This window comes from Nicotiana tabacum, chromosome 22 (genome assembly GCF_000715075.1).
Source record: "Nicotiana tabacum cultivar K326 chromosome 22, ASM71507v2, whole genome shotgun sequence".
NCBI lineage: Eukaryota > Viridiplantae > Streptophyta > Magnoliopsida > Solanales > Solanaceae > Nicotiana > Nicotiana tabacum.
Genome location: NC_134101.1, coordinates 67,670,534 through 67,690,179, shown reverse-complemented (window position 1 = coordinate 67,690,179; position 19,646 = coordinate 67,670,534). Strand labels below are relative to the sequence as shown.

The 19,646-nt window shown below is 35.7% G+C and overlaps 3 protein-coding genes across 4 annotated transcripts; 1 reads left to right on the top strand and 2 right to left on the bottom strand.

Annotated features, from left to right (window-relative positions):
• Positions 1-1,893: 1,893 nt before the first annotated feature.
• Positions 1,894-4,396, bottom strand: LOC107815098 (uncharacterized). Its single transcript, XM_016640614.2, has 5 exons — positions 4,100-4,396; positions 3,742-3,993; positions 2,777-3,283; positions 2,382-2,696; positions 1,894-2,310 (listed from the first exon to the last, which is right to left on the bottom strand). The coding sequence occupies exons 1-5, from the start codon at positions 4,185-4,187 to the stop codon at positions 2,267-2,269; spliced, it is 1,206 nt and encodes a 401-aa protein (XP_016496100.1). The 5' UTR covers positions 4,188-4,396; the 3' UTR covers positions 1,894-2,266.
• Positions 4,397-10,236: 5,840 nt separating this feature from the next.
• Positions 10,237-14,726, top strand: LOC107815100 (protein TOC75-3, chloroplastic-like). Its single transcript, XM_016640618.2, has 7 exons — positions 10,237-11,511; positions 12,239-12,460; positions 12,557-12,664; positions 12,763-12,954; positions 13,228-13,476; positions 13,859-14,113; positions 14,263-14,726. Exons 1-7 carry the CDS (start codon positions 10,336-10,338, stop codon positions 14,500-14,502), a joined length of 2,442 nt encoding a protein of 813 aa, XP_016496104.2. The 5' UTR covers positions 10,237-10,335; the 3' UTR covers positions 14,503-14,726.
• A 1,916-nt stretch (positions 14,727-16,642) lies between these two features.
• Positions 16,643-18,959, bottom strand: LOC107815099 (transcription factor PCL1). 2 transcript variants are annotated; one of them, XM_016640615.2, is made up of 2 exons: positions 17,765-18,959; positions 16,643-17,044 (listed from the first exon to the last, which is right to left on the bottom strand). In XM_016640615.2, exon 1 carries the CDS (start codon positions 18,712-18,714, stop codon positions 17,779-17,781), a length of 936 nt encoding a protein of 311 aa, XP_016496101.1. In that variant the 5' UTR covers positions 18,715-18,959; the 3' UTR covers positions 16,643-17,044; positions 17,765-17,778. The 2 variants fall into 2 exon arrangements, with proteins under 2 accessions (XP_016496101.1, XP_016496102.1); XM_016640616.2 differs by having other exon boundaries at positions 16,918-17,049.
• Between the last annotated feature and the right edge of the window lie 687 nt (positions 18,960-19,646).

The window sequence follows — 19,646 nt, the reverse complement described above, 5'->3', positions numbered from 1 at the left end:
TGTGAATACACAAAGACGAGAGACAAAAAATGCTCCTAATTCATAACAAAATATAATTAACTAGAAAAGTTAAAAATGAAGCCAGATTTTAACGAAACCAATTGAAGTTTCAAAATGAGAAGGGACCCAAGTTGCTGGTGGCGCAAATAATTAGCTGGTCATGGTTTGTCGTAAATTTTACTCGCATTTGATGTTTACATCAACTCAATAAATACATGAATCATGTTTTTATTTACAATTTTATCACTATACCATAAGTAATTCATACATACTGCGACCTCAATAATGAATCAAATAAGACACTTGCTTTAGGCCCCAAAATTTAGGGCGGCCCACTTTTTATAAATAATAGATTTATAGGTTTTATATATTGTGTACTTTTAGTAGAAAAGTTAATTTTTTCATATAAAAAAAAGATAATTTTTTTACATTTGTGAATAAACTATCAATATCATAATGATTATTATGGGATGTATGAATAGTTGTAAACTTTTACACTTTATTTCTTGTTTTGTAGTCACAATCTTTCTTTTTCCTTCTCTCAAAAGATTACATACTTTGTCTTTTATTTCTTTCTCCAAGAGTTTAAAAGTTCAATAATTCAAAAGTTTTAGTGGTAAAAATATAATATCATTAGATGCCAATAATTCTTAAAAAATACTATCTTAACCTTAATGGTTAGTAAAATACGATAATTACTTTGATATTGATGGTTTAGACTTATTTTGTAAAATAAAGTATTTACGAAAATAGTACGAGTAGAAAATAATACTCTAATCGACATATTCAATCAAATAAAAAGACTTGATTCTCTTTCAAATACTTATATTGCTTATTAAATAATGTTAACAGTTGCCTCAGCGGAAAGAAGTTTTTTAAAATTAAAATTGATAAAATCTTACCTAAGATCAATTGTTCTCATGAAAAATTAAATGAGTTGACTATATTATCATTAGAAAAAGAATTATTAGAAGAAATCAATAATAAAAAAAATTATTAACAGTTTTGCATCTTAAAAAGCTAGAACAATAATTCTTCAAATTTTTATGGGAAAAGAAGTTGTTTATTTTTTAAATTTAACGCTTCTAAATAAATTTTGGCTTCAGGCCATTAAAGTGCTTGAGTTGCCTCTGCCAATACACATTTTCATCTTATAAGTTTATACTTAAATTAACTACGGTAAGCTAAATATAATTTGGCCTAAACACCAGGTGCATTTAAGTTTTTTTTTCTAAACAATGTTTGTTTCTGTTTTGGAAGTATCCACCTAAATTATTCTTAATCAACAACACACACACACACACACACACACACACACACACACACACACACACATATATATATATATATATATATATATATATATATATATATATATATATATATATATATATATATATATATATATATAAAAATTGAGAATCTACTCATGGGACAAGAAACCGGCCTTTCTGTATCAGGCACTAATACAATTGTAACATTTTTACTCTCATTATAAATCATTCATATTAAGAACAAAACTCGTAGCTTTATATTTTTTCATAATTTAATTGAACCAATGGCACTGCAATTTATTCATTTGACCCATCTTTACTTCTTTTCATCCCAAGAACTCTAATACGGTTTTGTACGATCTAGGACCAAATAAATATTCTTAGTAAACATGGCCGACACAACATGCTGAATACAGCGCAATACTGCAATGAATACAGAAAGTGTATATTACTGACCCAACTATTTAGAAGGCTTAGTTGTTTGATTGATATGCTTAATTCTTGCATTTCTCAATAAAGGTTCTACATATTTAATTTCTGATTATTTAGCTTCAGTCTTCAGGTATAATATGACTACATGAAATTTCAAAGAGTATATTGTCTAGATTTCTCAATCTGATTAGGGAAGAAAAAGTTGATATATGGCCTGGATGCTCAACATAACAGAATTAGAGGAGACAATTTGTCCTGACTATTCAGATATACTGCGCATAGAGTGTTCTTCGTGACTCGATACAACTCTTCAAAATAAATTTTGTTAACAACAACTACTATAATTACGTCTCAGTCCCAAACAAGTTTGTATTGGGCTGTGTAACAAAGATTTGTTGATACTAAAAAAAGAACTTTTTGCTGATATTGCAGTGTATCTAAAAATCAAAACAAAATGCTACAGACGCTCTTTCTTTATTTAATTATGGTTATCACTAATACAAAATATGGAATCAGTAGATTGATTCTTTATTTCGAGATATCTGTAATTCGATTTTCAGTTAATTAGGTTGGAGAATTCTTCCATGGCTTTGTTCCTCAACAACTGCAATAAAGAATCCTTGGTGAGAAACAAATAAGTATTTACTAGTTATGTAAATTTGGAATAAGAATTACCTTCGTGAACACTGGTGGAGATAGGAATGAGAGGTGATGAGCTTGCACTGTGGAACTCAGGAATATGGGATAATGATGCTGCAGTTTCGTTGGGACTCTTATGAGGCATAGCGATGGGATTATCTTGAGGCAAATTATCATTAGTAGAGATAACGATGTTCTTAGAAGACAAGCTGGGACTTTTAGGAGAGAAAGTTGCAGTTGTAGAAATGGGATTGTTTGGAGCTGATGATTTGATGCTATTTTCTGTTGATTTAGGGGAATCATCAGTCCGAATAAATGAAGTTACAGCACCCTTCATCTTCTCCACTATACCTGATGATTTAATTTCCTTAAAGAGATGTTGTCCGTATACTGATTTGAGAAAAAGATACAAACAAACTATTCAACGTTACCTTTATCACCAGAAGCTGCTTGCCTAGGGCTCATAGCCTCAGTTATGATCTGAGAAAGTGATCTCTCGCCTTCACCAGGCTCAAATTTTTCTACAAAGTACTCTTTTACTGAAACACCTTTGTCCCATTTTCCTGGGCTGCTAATGCCGCTAGCATTTTGTCCCAACTTATTCACATTACTCTCAGCAAAATGACCAGTTTTTGGCGCTGCGTGCTGGTTCCCAGATTCTTGCTCGTTGCTATTTGTTAGAGTGAGGCCTGAAAATTTTGAAGCAATAGCGTGGGTTGCATCAGATACTGCAGCATAAGCTGGTGCTAACTTCTCTGTTACAGTTTCTGTTATGGTTTTACTCGGGCTATCAGGTACTGTCTCCTTATTGTCTTGTTCAATAACCTCATGTTTGATGCTGGTGGGAACAACATGCTTCTCGGATACCACTGGATCTGCTCGTGGGTGTTGTCGTGCAGCTTCTTTATAAGCTTCAGGTGCCAGTTCTGATTCATACACTAAAGACAGCAGCAGGAGCACACAAGCAGTATAATATATCATCTCAAGCAAATATATTGGAGAAGCCAGATGCAATTAGAATCTAATAAGCTTACTCAATTAATTAGTTGACTACAAGAATTTTCATGACAAGCTATTAAAATTCGTTCGTTCACTGTAGTAATGATGATAAGCAGTGGTATGGGAGTTTTCAGCTTGGTGGATCATTCGCAGTTGTGATATCAGTGAAGAGCCTCTGGGATTTGGGATATTTTAATTCTGGCAAAATCCAGGATTGACCGTGTGAAATTTCTTTATGATCATGTTAAGGTTCGTACTCTATTAATTCATCTTGTTACGCGGCTACATGTACTAGCTAGCACTGCTTTCACCATCTTGTACCGACAATTAGATTGTTCTTAATTGAATATGAAAGGTACGTAGAAATAATGATCGAGTAATGTAAAAAACATATTACTTGGAGCGCCAAGATATTCAGGATCTCCATCTTCTTCATCTTCATCATCCAAAGTAACGCTCCAAGAAGGTGTACTGTTATCGTCGTGGACATCATTTTCATGCAGCTTCTTCTTGCCATTTAAACTGTATTTGAGTTTCTTTGCCTTTTCCTTCACTTTGGTGATAACTGATTTCTTGCCATGAGTTGGTGTATATTCTTCTTGATCATAAGCTGTTGGGGAGGTATTTGTTGACCAACTCCTTTCATTTCCTAATCAAATGCAGTATTAATTAAAAAGCCAGTAATAAATATAGAAATGCAGATACTAATAAAATGGAATATCAACTTGCTCAAGTTCTTCAGAGAACTAAATAACCATGTAAGAATTGTTCAAAAGTTGGTGAATTTGACTTGGGAGTTTTGGATGTCTGTGAAATTTTTTGTAACGGATCAAGTTGAGCCATTTGTATCTTTGTACAAAAATGCTTGTAGATTCCTGTCTTGCAATCTTCCTATTGCTTGTCTGTTTATACTTTTTGTCTGTCTGTTTGAGTTTTTTCGCCTTTTCTTACAAATGAGAAAATTTAAGAACTAAACTCAACGGTAGTTAAAGCATGGTTTGCGGGTTCCTCTGGCTGGAAATTAAAAGCCAATTAGTGTAGTTTGATCGAATGGTTTGTTGATAGATTTACAAATGGCAATAGATTAAGAGGCACATACATATATGTAAGAGCTGAAATTATTAAATTTATGATTCTTGAATAGACCACTGAAATAGGACTTGACCTCGTCTTCAGAGCAACTAATTTCCTCTATGTTAGCCTCATGTCATGGTACAAACATCAATTTCAGAGGCAGAGTTCATCTCATGGGCTTTATTTTTTTTTATTTTTTTTTAATTTACAAAAAGTGAGGTTGACCTTGGTAACATCAAATGCTTCATAGATTCGGTAGTCTTGCTTAAACGAGCTATTTTTCTATTACAAAAATGTTGAGTATATATTCCTTGAGTTTTATAATACTATCGTATGAAACTGGCATGCATCCAGGCTCCCGAGACTCTTTCGTAGAATTCCAACAATTTCTCCCGCTCCTCAAAAGTAATATACAATTACTATCAATTGTTATTACGAGGAAGTGAGAAACTGTATAAATTTTCTTATTGAAACTAATGGTGGCAAGTGGGCCAGTCCGAGCCCGGATCGGCCCGGTCCCGCGGGCTAAGTAGGCCGGGACCGGTAGGACCGCTAGAGGTGGACTTAGGCCGGTCTCGTGGACTGATTCTTGCCTAGGAACCGTTCCCGGTCCCTTGGCGGGCCAAACAGGTCCAACGGATATTTTTTTAAAAAAAAATAGTTGCTTGTTTAAAAAAAAAATCTGCCCGTTTGGGCATTTAAAAAATAGCTGTTGGATATGCTATTTACAAAATAGCCATTTAACCTCCCCCCTCCTCCCCCCAACTTTGTTTTAACCCCAAACTTTTTATAATTATACTTTTTTCCTATTTTCAACTATAAATACTCCCTCATTCTTTTATTTTTTTACAAAATCAATATCAATCTATCACAATTTCTCTCTAATTTTCTTCTATACTTGTTACTATTGCTTACTTTATTCCAAAAAATAGACAAAAAATATTGAGGTTGTTACAATTTGTGAAAAAATTGTGAAGTTGGTGAATTGAAGTCTTCAACGATAATCAATTTTCAACAAGTTGTTCGTCAATTCGGTAAACTCGTTCCAACTCTTAAGTCTTAATATTATAATTTTGTTTGTTTTATTTATTTGCTATTACTTGATTAATTATGATGTCTGCCTTAAGAAATATTTTTGGTAAAAATAACAATAAGAGAAAATTCAAGACTAGCGAATCTAGTTGTACTGTTGTTCCTCCTCCCCTGCCCCGGCTCCCCGAACCAAACCCCATACCAGTCCTACACCTGCTATTCTTGATACCGATAATAGTTTATTATAATTTACCGAGACTGAATTTTACCATAATATTGCACCCGGTGAACATTTAGACCATGAATTAATGAATGCTTTCTATTTTAATAATTATAATACTATTGATGAAAATGATAATGAGGAAATTGATCTTGATGAAACTTAACCGGACGATGATACAACCACTAGTCCTGCTCCAGATGTTGGCCCAACTAGTGATAACGCTGCTAATCCAAATGATAACCCATCTGATACTCCCATTACAGCCCCTACTTTTTCTAGACAACCTACCATTGTTTGACTATTTTTTACTCAACTAGTTCCACAAAATAAGGCTAAGTATAAACGTATGGAGTTAGCTTTTAAATATTTTGGATCGCGGGGCGGGACGGGATCTTTGGCTAGACACATAAAAAAAATACCCTAAAGATAACGTCGGATATCAATATTTGAAAGCTTTGACCGAGGGGAAAAGTATACCTAGTCCTAGTCAGACTGGCCCTAGTACCGATTTAAATTAATTTCAACCGATAATTAACACTGTTACCGGTGGTATTTTATATTATGATCCAAAAAAAGATCGGGAAGAATTGGCAAAAATGGTAACTGTTATGTGCTTATCCTGTAGTTTTCCTTCTGACTCTGCGTTTGTGCATTATATTAGAAAAACTTTTAATCCTACTTATAAAGGGTTTCCTCGCATAACCGTAAAGAGCAATATTTATAAATATAAGCATGAATATGAACAATATTTGCGTTATTTATTTACTCATATAAATTATCGTGTTGCTATTACAACTGATATTGGTAGAAATAACAACGACTGTGATTACCATACTGTTACATGTCATTGGATTGATAAGGATTGGATAATGCAAAGTGCATAATTGTTTATAGAATAATTGCTTCACGTCACACAGGGTAGTTTATTACTAGCACAGTTACGAATATTTACAAATATTTTTACATTAGTGATAAAATAATGTCAGTTTCAATGGATAATACTACTAATAACACAAATGATATAGACTTCCTTACTACTATGCTAAATCTTGCATTTAGTAACATTTTCATGTTAGATGTATTTGTCATATTTACCATTTAATTGTGGGTGACAGTATGATAATTTTAAATATTCAAATTGAAAAGGTTAAATGTCTCTTAACTGCTTTTTCATTCAAACCGTAGAAGTAGACTTAGAGAATATTTTAAAAGATGCGATGAATGTGTCCTAAGAGAAAGAAAGATTCTTAAACCTTATCCAACTAGATGGAATTACATGTATGAGAGTTTGGTTATTGCATATGAATATAGAAACCCCATAAACTCAACGTTTAATGCACATGTAAGTGATGATGACGAGCACCTTACGAATGAGGTTTAGGCTAATGTTAAAATGCTTGTTGATTTTTTAGAAAAATTTCATATTGCTACAAATGAATTTTCTGGGCAATATTATCCTACTATTTATAACTGTTTAGTTTATATTGCAGAACTTGCAAATTTGTTTGCTCATTTTTTAAAGGGTGGGGAAATTTATAAACTTGCTATTGATTCTATGAGAAAAAAGTTTAAATTTCTCCCCCTATTCCCCATATTTATGGTGTTACTGCTTTGTTCAATCCTTGTATGAAATTGGGAAGTCCTCAATTTTAGTATGAAACTGTTTATAATGGTTTAGCACTTGAAGATGATGAGTTGCCTAAACTTCCGGAAGCAATAGCCTCAATTAGAATAAATGTTCAAACTATTATAATGCTTATCAAGTTGCATTTAATCATGCTAGACCAAATGCTCCAACTCCTTCTTCTTCTGATTCTCAATCATCTAAAAGAACTGCAAGAGTAAGAGCATGGTTTAGGGGTTCTTTTGGTTCTAGTAGTAATGATTTTTCACAACTAAATGAGCTTGAAGTTTATTTGTCGCAGCAAATTGAGGAAGTAAATCCCGACGACTCCTTTAATATTTTACAATGGTGGAAGGATAAAGAAAAATACTTTTCGGTTCTTTCAAGGATGGCCCGAGACATTTTAACTATTCAAGTTTCAACAATGGCATCGGAGAGCGCTTTCAGTCAAGCAAGACTTCAAATCGGTGATTATAGAGCGTCTATGAGGGAGAGCTTGGAAAAATCAGTACTTTCCAAAGATTGGATCCGTTCGAAAAGAAGAAATTTTGGACTTGATGAATCACAACCAGAGGAAGAAGAAGCTTACGAAGAAATGCTCGCTGAACTTGCTGAGGATGGTGCTTCACCCGACAATGGAAACAGCGATGACCAAGCTACTTTTCCGCCACCACCAACGAAAATTCCTTCGAACCTTGAAGGATTTATGAAGTTTGTAAGAGATAACATGTAACTTGTGTGAACCAAAATTAGTATGTATTATGTAACTTGTATTTTGGCACATCTTGATTAGTTCCTTTTTCTTCTCAATGGTGGTATTAACACCTTGTTGTGCTCATTCCATAAAGGGGAGGAAGACTAAGAAAGATATTGCCATATTTTTATTGCTATAATAAAATTACAAGACGTTACTTTGAATATATTTTTACAATATTTTTATTTTTAAATTTGAATTAAAAAATTAGGGCACAATTCTATAATAAATTTACAAGGCATTGGCTTAGATATTTTGTTAACATCTTGTTGTCTCTAATTTCTATTTAATTTTTTTTAATAAAAAAACAACTTAATTGTCGGGCCCACTTAGCCCACTTAGCACGCGAGCCCGACCCGTTTAGCCCGGGACCATGAGTTCGTGGACCCGGTCCCTGATCGGCTCCTACAAAAAGACCGTTTAGCCCGAAATCGCTAAGCCCATTTATTTAAGGACCGGGACACACGAGACCGGCCCACTTGCCACCCCTAATTGAAAATAGAGAAGTAACTCTTAAATTATGTAAATGGCTTATCCTGCAAAAATAGTTTCTTTTAGTTGGATAACAAAGCGACTACCCTTTAAAATTGGAGTTTTTTTTACACGCTTGATCCTTTTTTAACTATTATTTAAACAAATAGCATCATTTATTGGTTATCCCATAAAGAGTATTTTTTTTCATTATTAGCATATTATAAAAATCAAGCTCAATATTTAATAAGTTAACTGACTGACTAATCACAAAAAGTATTTTTTTTGTCCATCTCCATTCTCCCTTTCCAACATTCATCCTCTTCACTCCATTTTTGAAAATATGATGCATATGTGAATGCCACCTAAATTCAAGATGTATTGATTTATTTGTCTTTTATACTTTGTATATCAAGTATCACTTTAATTCAAAATGTATTTTTATGTATATAATTTTTGTATATTTATTTGTGAAGTGCCATCTTATTTTAAGATGTATTTTTAATGTATATTTCAAATATATTTTATATGTCAAGTGCCATTTTAATTCAGGATGTATTTTTTATATATATTTTTTATATATATTTATATGCCATCTTAATTAAATTTAAGATATATATTTTTATGTATATTTCACATGTCCAAGTGTCATCTTAATTGAAGATGTATTTTTTATGTATATTTTTTGTATATTTTATATGTGTTAATTTAATGTATATTATTTTTATATACGTTTTGTATATATTAACATATATTATTATCGAAGTAAGATCCTTATGTTAAGAAAGGAAGAAAGAAGGAAGAGAAAAACTTAAGAAAGATAATTAAAAAGAAAATGAATGGAACAAATTTAGAAAATATATTGGCTTTGACATAAAACAAAATTAAGAAGATGAAGAAAAAGAAGGAAAGCTAATAGATAAAGAGAAAAAAATGCATAATTTTTGTACAAAGAATTATTGACTTTCCATTCAAATTTGCTTATGTTTACGTATTAATAATTAATATTCATATTTTAATAAAATTGTGTGTTACAAATATAAATATTTTCCTGCCACAACTGTAATATTGGATTTCATGCTAAGAATTTGTTATATTTTCTTTAAATTGTGACACTTATATAAAGTTCCCTTTAAATTGTTAGTCGAGTTTCCATTTTTGTGCAATATACATTAGTGTCAAAATGATTACAGCCTGTCATTTTCGTTTGATGGATCTAGATATTTCATTTTTGGGTGAAATTAAAAAATAATCAGATTTACAAGTGGCAATTGAAAAATAATCATAGTTTCAAAAGTAATCGAAATTTAGCCACTTTTCATGTAAAGATAAATTTGAATGAAAACTCTGTTCAAAATTTAAAAAATATTCCAGCATAATATACTGGTGGTCCAACATAATATGCTGGTCTAGCATAATATGCTGGAAGTTCATACACATGTGCTCCAATCTCCAGTATATTATGCTGGAACTTTCTGTGTGTTGGAATTCCAGCATAATATGCTGGAAGTTCATACACAAGTGCATCAATCTCTAGTATATTATGCTGGAACTTTACGTGTTACAGCAAAATAATAGCTATTTTTCAATAACTTTGCAAACGCTGACTATTTTTAAATTACCTGACTAGCTCGTACTATTTTCACTTCATTCATTTTTGATTCGTGGGCCAGGATCCATATTAATTGGACGCTAAAGCCCAGTAGTGCAATCTGGTCCAATCTGAAATATCATTACCACTTCACTTCAATACCCTTTCTCAGAGTGTTGAACTTTACCGCCTCGATTTCTTCACTCTCCATTATCTTCTACAATGGCGTCCATCGCCGCTCCTGGTCTCGCACTTTCCGTCCACCGTTCACACCGCCGGCTCACTCCTGCCACCGCAACCACCACCACTGCTGCCTCTGTCCCTTCACTTACAATCAAATCCAAGCATCCTACATTCCCTTCCTCCCTAAACCCTAAACCCTCATCCTCGAGCCCTCGCAATAATTTTGACATTTTGGGCTCGAAAAAGCTCCAAAATGTCATAAAAACCACCGCCGTCATTGGCTGTGGTCTCTACGCGCTCTCCAACGGCGTGTCCAACGCTCAACTCAGCGGAAACGGTGGCGGCGGATCCTCCGGTGGTTCTGGTGGTGGTGGAGGTGGAGGCGGCGGCGGCGGCGGCAGAGATAGCTTCTGGTCGAAGATTTTCTCTCCGGCAGCTATTGCCGGAGAAGAAGAATCACAGGAATGGGATTCTCACGGCTTGCCGGCGAATATTGTGGTACAACTGAACAAACTAAGTGGGTTCAAGAAGTACAAGGTATCTGACATCATGTTCCTCGACCGCCGCCGCGGGTCAACGGTAGGGACGGAAGATTCCTTCTTCGAAATGGTGTCTCTACGGCCAAATGGTGTCTACACGAAGGCGCAGCTCACTAAAGAGCTGGAAACCCTAGCTACCAGTGGAATGTTCGAGAAAGTTGATCTAGATGCAAAAACAAACCCTGATGGAACAGTCGGGGTTACGATATCCTTTTTAGAAAGCACGTGGCAGTCAGCTGATAGATTTAGGTGTATCAATGTGGGCCTAATGCCACAGTCTAAGCCCATTGAAATGGATCCAGACATGACTGAGAAGGAGAAATTGGAGTATTACAGGAGCCAGGAGAAGGATTATAGGAGGAGGATTGAAAGGTCAAGGCCATGTTTGTTGCCGCCACCCGTGCAAAGGGAGATTTTGCAGATGTTGAGGGAGCAAGGGGCAGTTAGTGCTAGGTTGTTGCAGAAGATTAGGGATAGAGTGCAGCAGTGGTATCATGAGAATGGTTACGCATGCGCCCAAGTTGTGAATTTTGGGAATTTGAATACGAAGGAGGTGGTTTGTGAGGTGGTGGAAGGGGATATTACTCAAATGGTTGTTCAGTTTCAGGATAAGCTGGGAAATGTATGTGAGGGAAACACTCAATATCCGGTTGTCCGGAGAGAATTGCCTAGGCAGGTAAAACATACAAATTCAATCCATTAATAGTCCTATATCCCAAATTAGGTACTGTCATCAATATGAATCCTGTTATGTTCTATTTCTTTCAAATAGTTTAGGCAAAAAAGGGGTTTTGCAAAATTGACCCTCACTAAATCTCCGTTTATCCTTGCATGGACTTGCAAAATGAAGAAAAGAACTGTTCTTTCTGAAATACTAGAGATTTTGTTCAATTTAATTGGCTAGCAGAAAATGAATAAAAGAAACTGTTCTTTCTGAAAATGCTGCGGACTTCGGTTTCTATGTACAATTTGATTGGTGTTGTTGTACATAGAGAGGAAAGGATTGTTTTTAAGTTTTCAGACCTGAATGAGAGTCTACCTACGCGAGTTATGCTTCCAAGTTATTGGTACTCTTTTTTCGATTAATGCCAGTTTTGTTTGGTTAGCTTCACTACTCAAGCATGGGTTTGATGGGTCATACAGAAGCGATGTTTTAAGTATCCTGTTGAATTTCATAATTCTGCTGATTTGTAGCATGCTTACTGGTCCTACATCTTTTGGTGGTTCTTTTTCAATACTGTGGCATCGCTTGCCACAGAGAGATCTGATTATCACAATTTGTTTTTTGTACATCAATGTAACATTGTATGCGTATATTTCAATTCTTGTATTTTATACATTTTCATGCATTGAAGTCTGCAATTTGGGACTAACATGGCTCTCAAATGTGTGTGATACTTCAGCTTCGTCAAGGACAAGTTTTCAACATTGAAGCTGGAAAACAGGCTTTGAGAAATATAAATTCTCTAGCTCTCTTCTCTAATATTGAAGTCAACCCTCGCCCAGATGAAAAGAATGAGGGAGGGATAATTGTTGAAATTAAGCTCAAGGAATTGGAACAGAAGTCAGCTGAAGTCAGTACTGAATGGAGCATCGTCCCTGGACGTGGAGGTCGCCCCACATTGGTACACCATTAAACATCTCAACTGCATGGTTTTGATATAGATTACAACTGTTAGCTCACTGCTAAATGCCTTCCTTTTCTGTATTATGGCATTTAGGCTTCAATTCAACCTGGTGGAACTGTTTCCTTTGAGCATCGGAATCTTAAGGGGCTCAATCGGTCAATTCTTGGTTCTGTGACTACCAGTAACTTCCTCAATCCTCAGGTGATTGTTTTTTTTATTTTATTGCTGATGCTTTTTTTTAATCGTTTTTTCCAGTGGCTTAAACCTTAGCAACAATCCCTGTCTAATTTGTTTTACAGGATGATCTTGCTTTTAAGTTAGAGTATGTTCATCCGTATTTAGATGGTGTTTACAATTCGCGAAACCGCACGCTCAAAGCTAGCTGCTTCAACAGCAGAAAGTTGAGTCCTGTCTTTACTGGGGGCCCTGGAGTAGATGAAGTCCCTCCTATATGGGTTGATCGTGCTGGACTTAAAGCCAACATTACTGAGGTAGGCCAATACTGCTATAAGTGTGGTGCATCTGCCTAGCAGGTCTCTATTATATAGTGTTTTTCGGCTTTGCGGGAACCTTTGTAGCATTTGTTGATTAATAATAAAATTCAAATTTTAAAAAAAATGTCTCCTAGGTACGTATATCACTTATTAAATCTAAAGAAAGTTTGTAGATATGACATCGTAGAGCTGTCTGTTTGGGACTTGTAAGAAGTTCATGTATATTGTACTAATTACGCAATTTGACGCTTAACCGTATATTTGCTGCAGAATTTCACTCGTCAGAGTAAATTCACCTACGGACTAGTGATGGAAGAGATAACAACACGCGATGAAAGCAGCCATATTTCTTCTCGTGGACAGAGAGTATTGCCTAGTGGTGGAATTAGTGCAGATGGACCTCCCACAACGCTTAGTGAAACTGGCATTGACCGCATGGCATTTTTACAAGCTAACATCACACGAGATAACACCAAATTCATAAATGGGACAATTGTTGGTGAGAGGAATGTCTTCCAGGTGAGATTAGCTTTTTGTATTCTTTTTGGTTTTTACTCAATTCATTTTCTTTTGCAAATCAAAGTGGAAGTAGCTTTTGGTCTTTACTAATCAAAAATTACCACATTAACTACTGCCAGTCCTATTTTAAAATACTGCCAGTCTTATATTTCTTTCATCTGAGGGCAACTCATTTGTTCCTCATGAAGCAAGTTTTCAACGTTTATCAATTGACTGCTACCCATGCTCTAGATTTTTATACTTTTTTACCGTTGTAGCTACTCTGATAAATTCTCTCATTTGTTGTGAAGAATGTATGAGACATGAATGGTGTTTTCTGGATCTAATTATTGGTTAAATTTCTTTTATGGACTCTTGTCTAATATTTAATATTGTGTCACAGGTTGATCAAGGACTTGGAATTGGCAGTAAGTTCCCATTCTTTAACCGCCACCAGCTGACAATGACCCGATTTGTTCAGCTGAAGCAAGTAGAAGAAGGTGTTGGTAAGGCTCCACCACCTGTCCTAGTCCTCCATGGCCACTATGGTGGATGTGTTGGAGACCTTCCCAGTTATGATGCTTTTACACTTGGGGGACCTTATTCAGTGAGGGGCTACAATATGGGAGAGATTGGTGCAGCTAGAAATATACTGGAGGTATGAATGGTTTCTCTGTCAAAGCTATGATGTGTACTTATTTCTCTCATTTTTTCTTGAAGTGCCACTTGGCAATAGCTAGACGATTGCTTTTGCAAAATTTATGTCTGATAAATGTCTTTTATCTAATGTATTGATGCTACTTTCAGCTGGCCGCTGAACTGCGGATACCTGTGAGAAACACACATGTTTATGCATTTGCAGAACATGGAAATGATCTTGGGAGTTCAAAAGATGTCAAAGGAAACCCAACAGAGGTTTATAGGCGGATGGGTCATGGCTCCTCGTATGGAGTTGGTGTGAAACTAGGTTTAGTACGAGCAGAATATGCTGTTGACCACAATTCTGGGACTGGAGCAATATTCTTCCGTTTTGGAGAGAGATTCTAGTTTCAGATTTTCTTGGCCAGATTCTTTTTTTGCAGCTAGTCAGACCTATGAGTTAAGAACTGCACGGTTCTGAGTTTGAACTTCAGTAAAGTTTTAAATGTTGTTTGCTAAAAGATCGGCTATAATTGTGGTTGGAACCTTTTGAAAGTGAGTATTCTGTAGCTTTTTTGCTCGTGTAAGCAAAATATGTTAATATAGTAATTTGTGCATTTTCTTTCTTCTCATGTTTTTTTCCTACTGGGGATGGTTTGAGATAACTATATTTGTCTGATCTTGTCTTCTGAATGCATATGAGTTCTTTTTTCAAACACATTTTGACGGGGTAAATGGAATTTGGAGTTGTTCTGTGAATTAGTTTCGTTTCTTAAATCTTCAACTCATATCGTGTTCATTTTGCTAGATTATTTTCAAGAGGTGAAATATATTTTCAATACTTGAGAACAATATGTGAAATACTTTCAATACCTTTCCAAGAACGAAGGGTTCCCTAGTTTCAGCGGACCTGAGACTAAATTGGAAGGATGCCACAATATAACCAACAGATTATTTATACGAATCTAATTGAGTAAGATACTATGGAGTCCATAACGAAGGCATTTAATCAGTCAGGTCACTATTTCCATCCCATATGCTGATTTTTTGTAGTCCGAGAACACCGGGAAAAGCAGGACTATTATAGGCAGTTAATCCAGTGATACTCATTCCACAAGTTAAGAAGTCACAACCAAGTGATGCAAGGCAACTGTGTCCTACCTCTAAGACGTAATAGTGATAACTATCAATTCACAACCGACAACCAGAGGCAAAGCAGAAGAATATCGACCTTTACAAAATTGGGACATCTGATGGTCGTACTTATCAGACAATCAATCTTAAGCATAGAAAATTATTACTCCACTCTTTATTGTGAATGATATATTGACTTGTTCCAATTTCTACGTGTTAGGTTCGTATGTTTCTTTGCTTTATAAGCTCCTGTAAAACACACAGATGATAATACCTGTAATCAAGTCCTACCTTACAGTTTCAGAAGGCTAGAGTATATCAGTATATGCATGTGGACACTGAAGCGATTAAGAAACCAATGGCTAAAGAAGCACGCCACTTGTATCTTAAAACAATCTGTCTTTAAAGGATGGAATCCATTATGTAGCAGCACAAGTATAACTTGTAGTCATACTTCATCATGTGGAGCATATGTGAGAAGCAAATCTAAATATTCATGATAGAAAAACCATTAAGAACGCAAAACACGTATTGGCTCAGCCACCAAATAACCAAAATATAGAAATCCCTTATGCATCAAAGGGGAATGACTTTATCTTCTAACAAGAAAATGAAACACAGGGAGGGGCAGTATATCTTCACACATAGCAGAGAAGAAATTTCTTCTCCGCCATTCTTGAGTATGCGTTTGGAGCTATTGACTTCCCCACGTTTTCTGAAACTGCAATACCAATCCGGAATGGAATACTGCTTCATCCCATAATCTCCTTACCCTCTATATCCAACAAAAGCTGGAAACCTTGATGCTCAATAGCGAAAATTAAGCAGACATAGGGAGATAGAAACCACACCTCACCAGAAACACAATGTCAAGTCGGTGTAGTCTAATAGAGGATTTACTTGCCTCCAATCATCCAGAATTTTTTTGTCTATAGTATTCATTAAGGAACAAATAAAGATCCAGATGGAGCTGTGCAGGGAAAGGATCAGTAATAATGGAAGGTTCCAAGCAGAATAAATGGAGGTACCAGTGCTCTCATGGAACTGTGAACAACATGATGCACATCATCAATAGTTCTCAAAGATTAATCCCATATTGTTTTAGTAGCACAGTAGATGAGCAGAGAAATCTATGCAACAATATGAAGATGAGATGTAGAATTACTTAATTCAACTAGACAACACAAGAGTTTCAGTTACTTGATCCTCCCAAAGATAGTTGTTTCATGTTTGTCCTATTAGGGAAACTGCAGCAAATTATTTAGGCGAATTAAGAAACTATATGCCAGAACCACCTCCAATGATATGTAACAACAAGAAGTGATTCCAGTTACTACTGAATTTAAAGCAAGCACAAAACTTAGGAGCTATACACAAAATATGGAGCAATTAATTGATTTCTTATAGAAAGAGATGAAAAGAAAAGAAGAGATTAGGCCCATAAAGTAGGGAGAGAAGGATAAGATTCAAATACCCAATATGTAGGGTCTAGTGACAAAGTTTTAGGTATATTACTGAGTATGGATCATCGTGGAAACGAAGGTTCAATACGACCACTACACAACATTACACCATTTATCCATGCCAAAGAAACATTAAGCCATTTATCATTCAAAAGGACAGGTTGACGTTATATTAACAATTTGCTGCTGCTGGATGAAACAGATTTGAGGGAAAAGACCACTAAAATGCATCGCAAGGATGGATTGAACCAAATGTCTTTCTGCTATCTAACTCAAATTTGTCCCAGATTTTTCCAGAGTACACCTCACGATATCTCCCATGATTTTCCATGCTCAAAAGACACCTGGCAAGTCTGCACTACACATGAAGTTACATAGAGAACCTATTAGTAAATGTTCGAAAAGACATAAGTACATGTAAGTAGGGATGCCACCTAACATTTTCAGTATGCATAGAATGCTGAAACTGGTCTGTGAAAGCATCTTTGTTTGTTCAGTAATCCTAGATAAAGGTTTATCATGAATCAACGGAGCTCTCCTATTTACCTGTCCCTCCATCTTAGTTTGCATAATGCATGACAACGAAGTTACTTCTAATATTTTACTTATTGCAGCTGTAGAACAGGCATATTCACCAACACGATCTGCACTGGGCAATAATCCTTCATATGAAGTTTTGACTGATGCCATTTTGCCCAGTCTAACTTCCATATAAAATGTCCAATGTCCCAAACACTCTTCCAGTTTACTTCTAGTTCTAGAGCCAAAAATGAAATCTGCTAGATATTGTAGCTTTAAAACCCAATAATAAAATTTACAAGCTAATTTAAAGTTTTTAGCTTTATTAAGTTTCACAACCAAGTATACTAAACAATCACAAACGTGGACAGCACTCAAGATCTATGAACTATGAGTAACGGGTCAATCCTATGTTGTTCCCCCACTTCCATAAAAATCACGAATTCACCCCCAAGTTGTATATGAACACAAACATATAGACTATGCTACCGATAATACAGGAGGAAAAAGCAAATAACATACATTACAATGAGTTCTTCTGTTAGATATATTACCTCAGCTAGTACAACTACTTATCATTAGAAGCAACAGGATGATAGTAACCAAAATTATTCCCAGACCATTCCCGCTGTTGTTGCATCATACTATACTGATGATGAAATCCAACTGATGGTCCACCCCCATACCCAACAGGCATGCCTCCGTTGGCCATTCCAATCATCGGCATCTGCACCATTTGCGGCGGGTAAGGCATGTGAGTCGGCATTCCCACGTGGCCATTAGTATTACGAAGGTGATGACCACTCTCACCGGACTCACGCAAACTCTGCTGCGCCGGCGTGGAATTAAGCAAATGATCAGAAGAAGAAGGCCCCTCATTTCCCTGTCTCTTCATATACAATCTATACTTCTGTAAATGACTCGCCACGTTCTCGCGCGTCAGTCCTTCCACATTCATAAGTTGCATAATCGTCTTCGGCACAGCGTTTTTGATACCTAAGTGGGCCACCACTTCAATAAAACGCTTGTGTAACTGCGGCGTCCAAACAAGCCTTGCCCGCTTATTCAGCGTCTTATTAGCCGACGAATCATCCGCACAATTTTCGTTACACAGAGCAGAATCAATCTCTTCAGTGCCTCCGGATTCAACCCTCCGGAGCTTCCTCGGGTCGTATCCCTCTCTCGTTAGATCCGTTTCGTCTTTTTCAGTAACAGTCGTCTCCTCATTGAACGGCTTGAAGTTTAAGTTATTCATTGAAGACATATCTTGTGAGTGCCATCTCTGGAGAGAAGAAAAAGTATTCTGCGAAGCGCGATTTACATCAGCCATGGACTTTGAGGATTCCGGCGAGATTCTGAACGCAGAAGCAAGTTCGGCCGGAATCAACTGCAGAGTCAACGGCGTGAGATCGTCGGCGCCGGGAAGTCCAACCTCCCACAAAACTCTGTCATCATTATTACCACCGCTAGAATCGTACTCAGAAAGCTTCAATTCTTCACCCATGGTAGCTCGTTACAGAAAAGTTCTTCAACTGGACAAAATTCACACTCTTAGGGTTCTTTCTTAGTTCCCGTTAATACAAGTTAAATTAAATCTTCTGCGGTTACAGTTTCGAGGTGGGACAGAGAAGCAGATACCGATTTGATGAAGATATTCCGAAGGATTTCAAAGGGTTATTGTTGAATGAAAGAAAATGGAGGAGAGGAAGATAGAGGAAGTGGGAAAGGGATCGGTGGAGGAAAATGGAAATAAACAGAAAATTGGGCAAAAGGTGGATAAGCGTGAAAAAGGTACAACATCTGATTGCCAGCGTGGATGTCCTGGCGAGATATTTTTCGATCTTTTTGTGTCTGGAGACTGGATTTAGTTTTAATTCATTTTCTTTATAAAATAAATTGAAAATTAGTACTATCATAGTGGTATTTTTAGTTTTATTGGAATACAAGTTTTGAATTAATTTTAATTCTTAGAGAGTTAAATCATTCTAACTTTAAATAGAATCGTCTTTGTATTTCAACCAAACATGTTTAGATTCTTGTTTCGATTTTAAAAACGTTTTAAATCAAGGACCGTTTTAACTGTTTCTTTCACGTATGAAGGAATTATTATTATTAAGAAAGGAAAAAAGTGGTGATTCCATTGAATTAATTTTTTAGAAATACTAGTATGTTTAACATACTAAGTTATTACTCCTGAGATTTTAATCAATAATCTTCATTTTGATATCGAGGCGGAAAGTATAATTCTCATGGGTATCTGATGAAATGAAATATCTTTTCATTCTAATTCTATTAGTGGAGTTTGATTGGTTTAATTAGCGGATATATTTGAGTTTTGAAATAATTTAGCTCTCTTAGTTTCTAATATTAGAAAAATTGGATATAAACTTCAAGAAATACGAAACAATCAAATAGAAGAACTTAACTGAAAGTAAG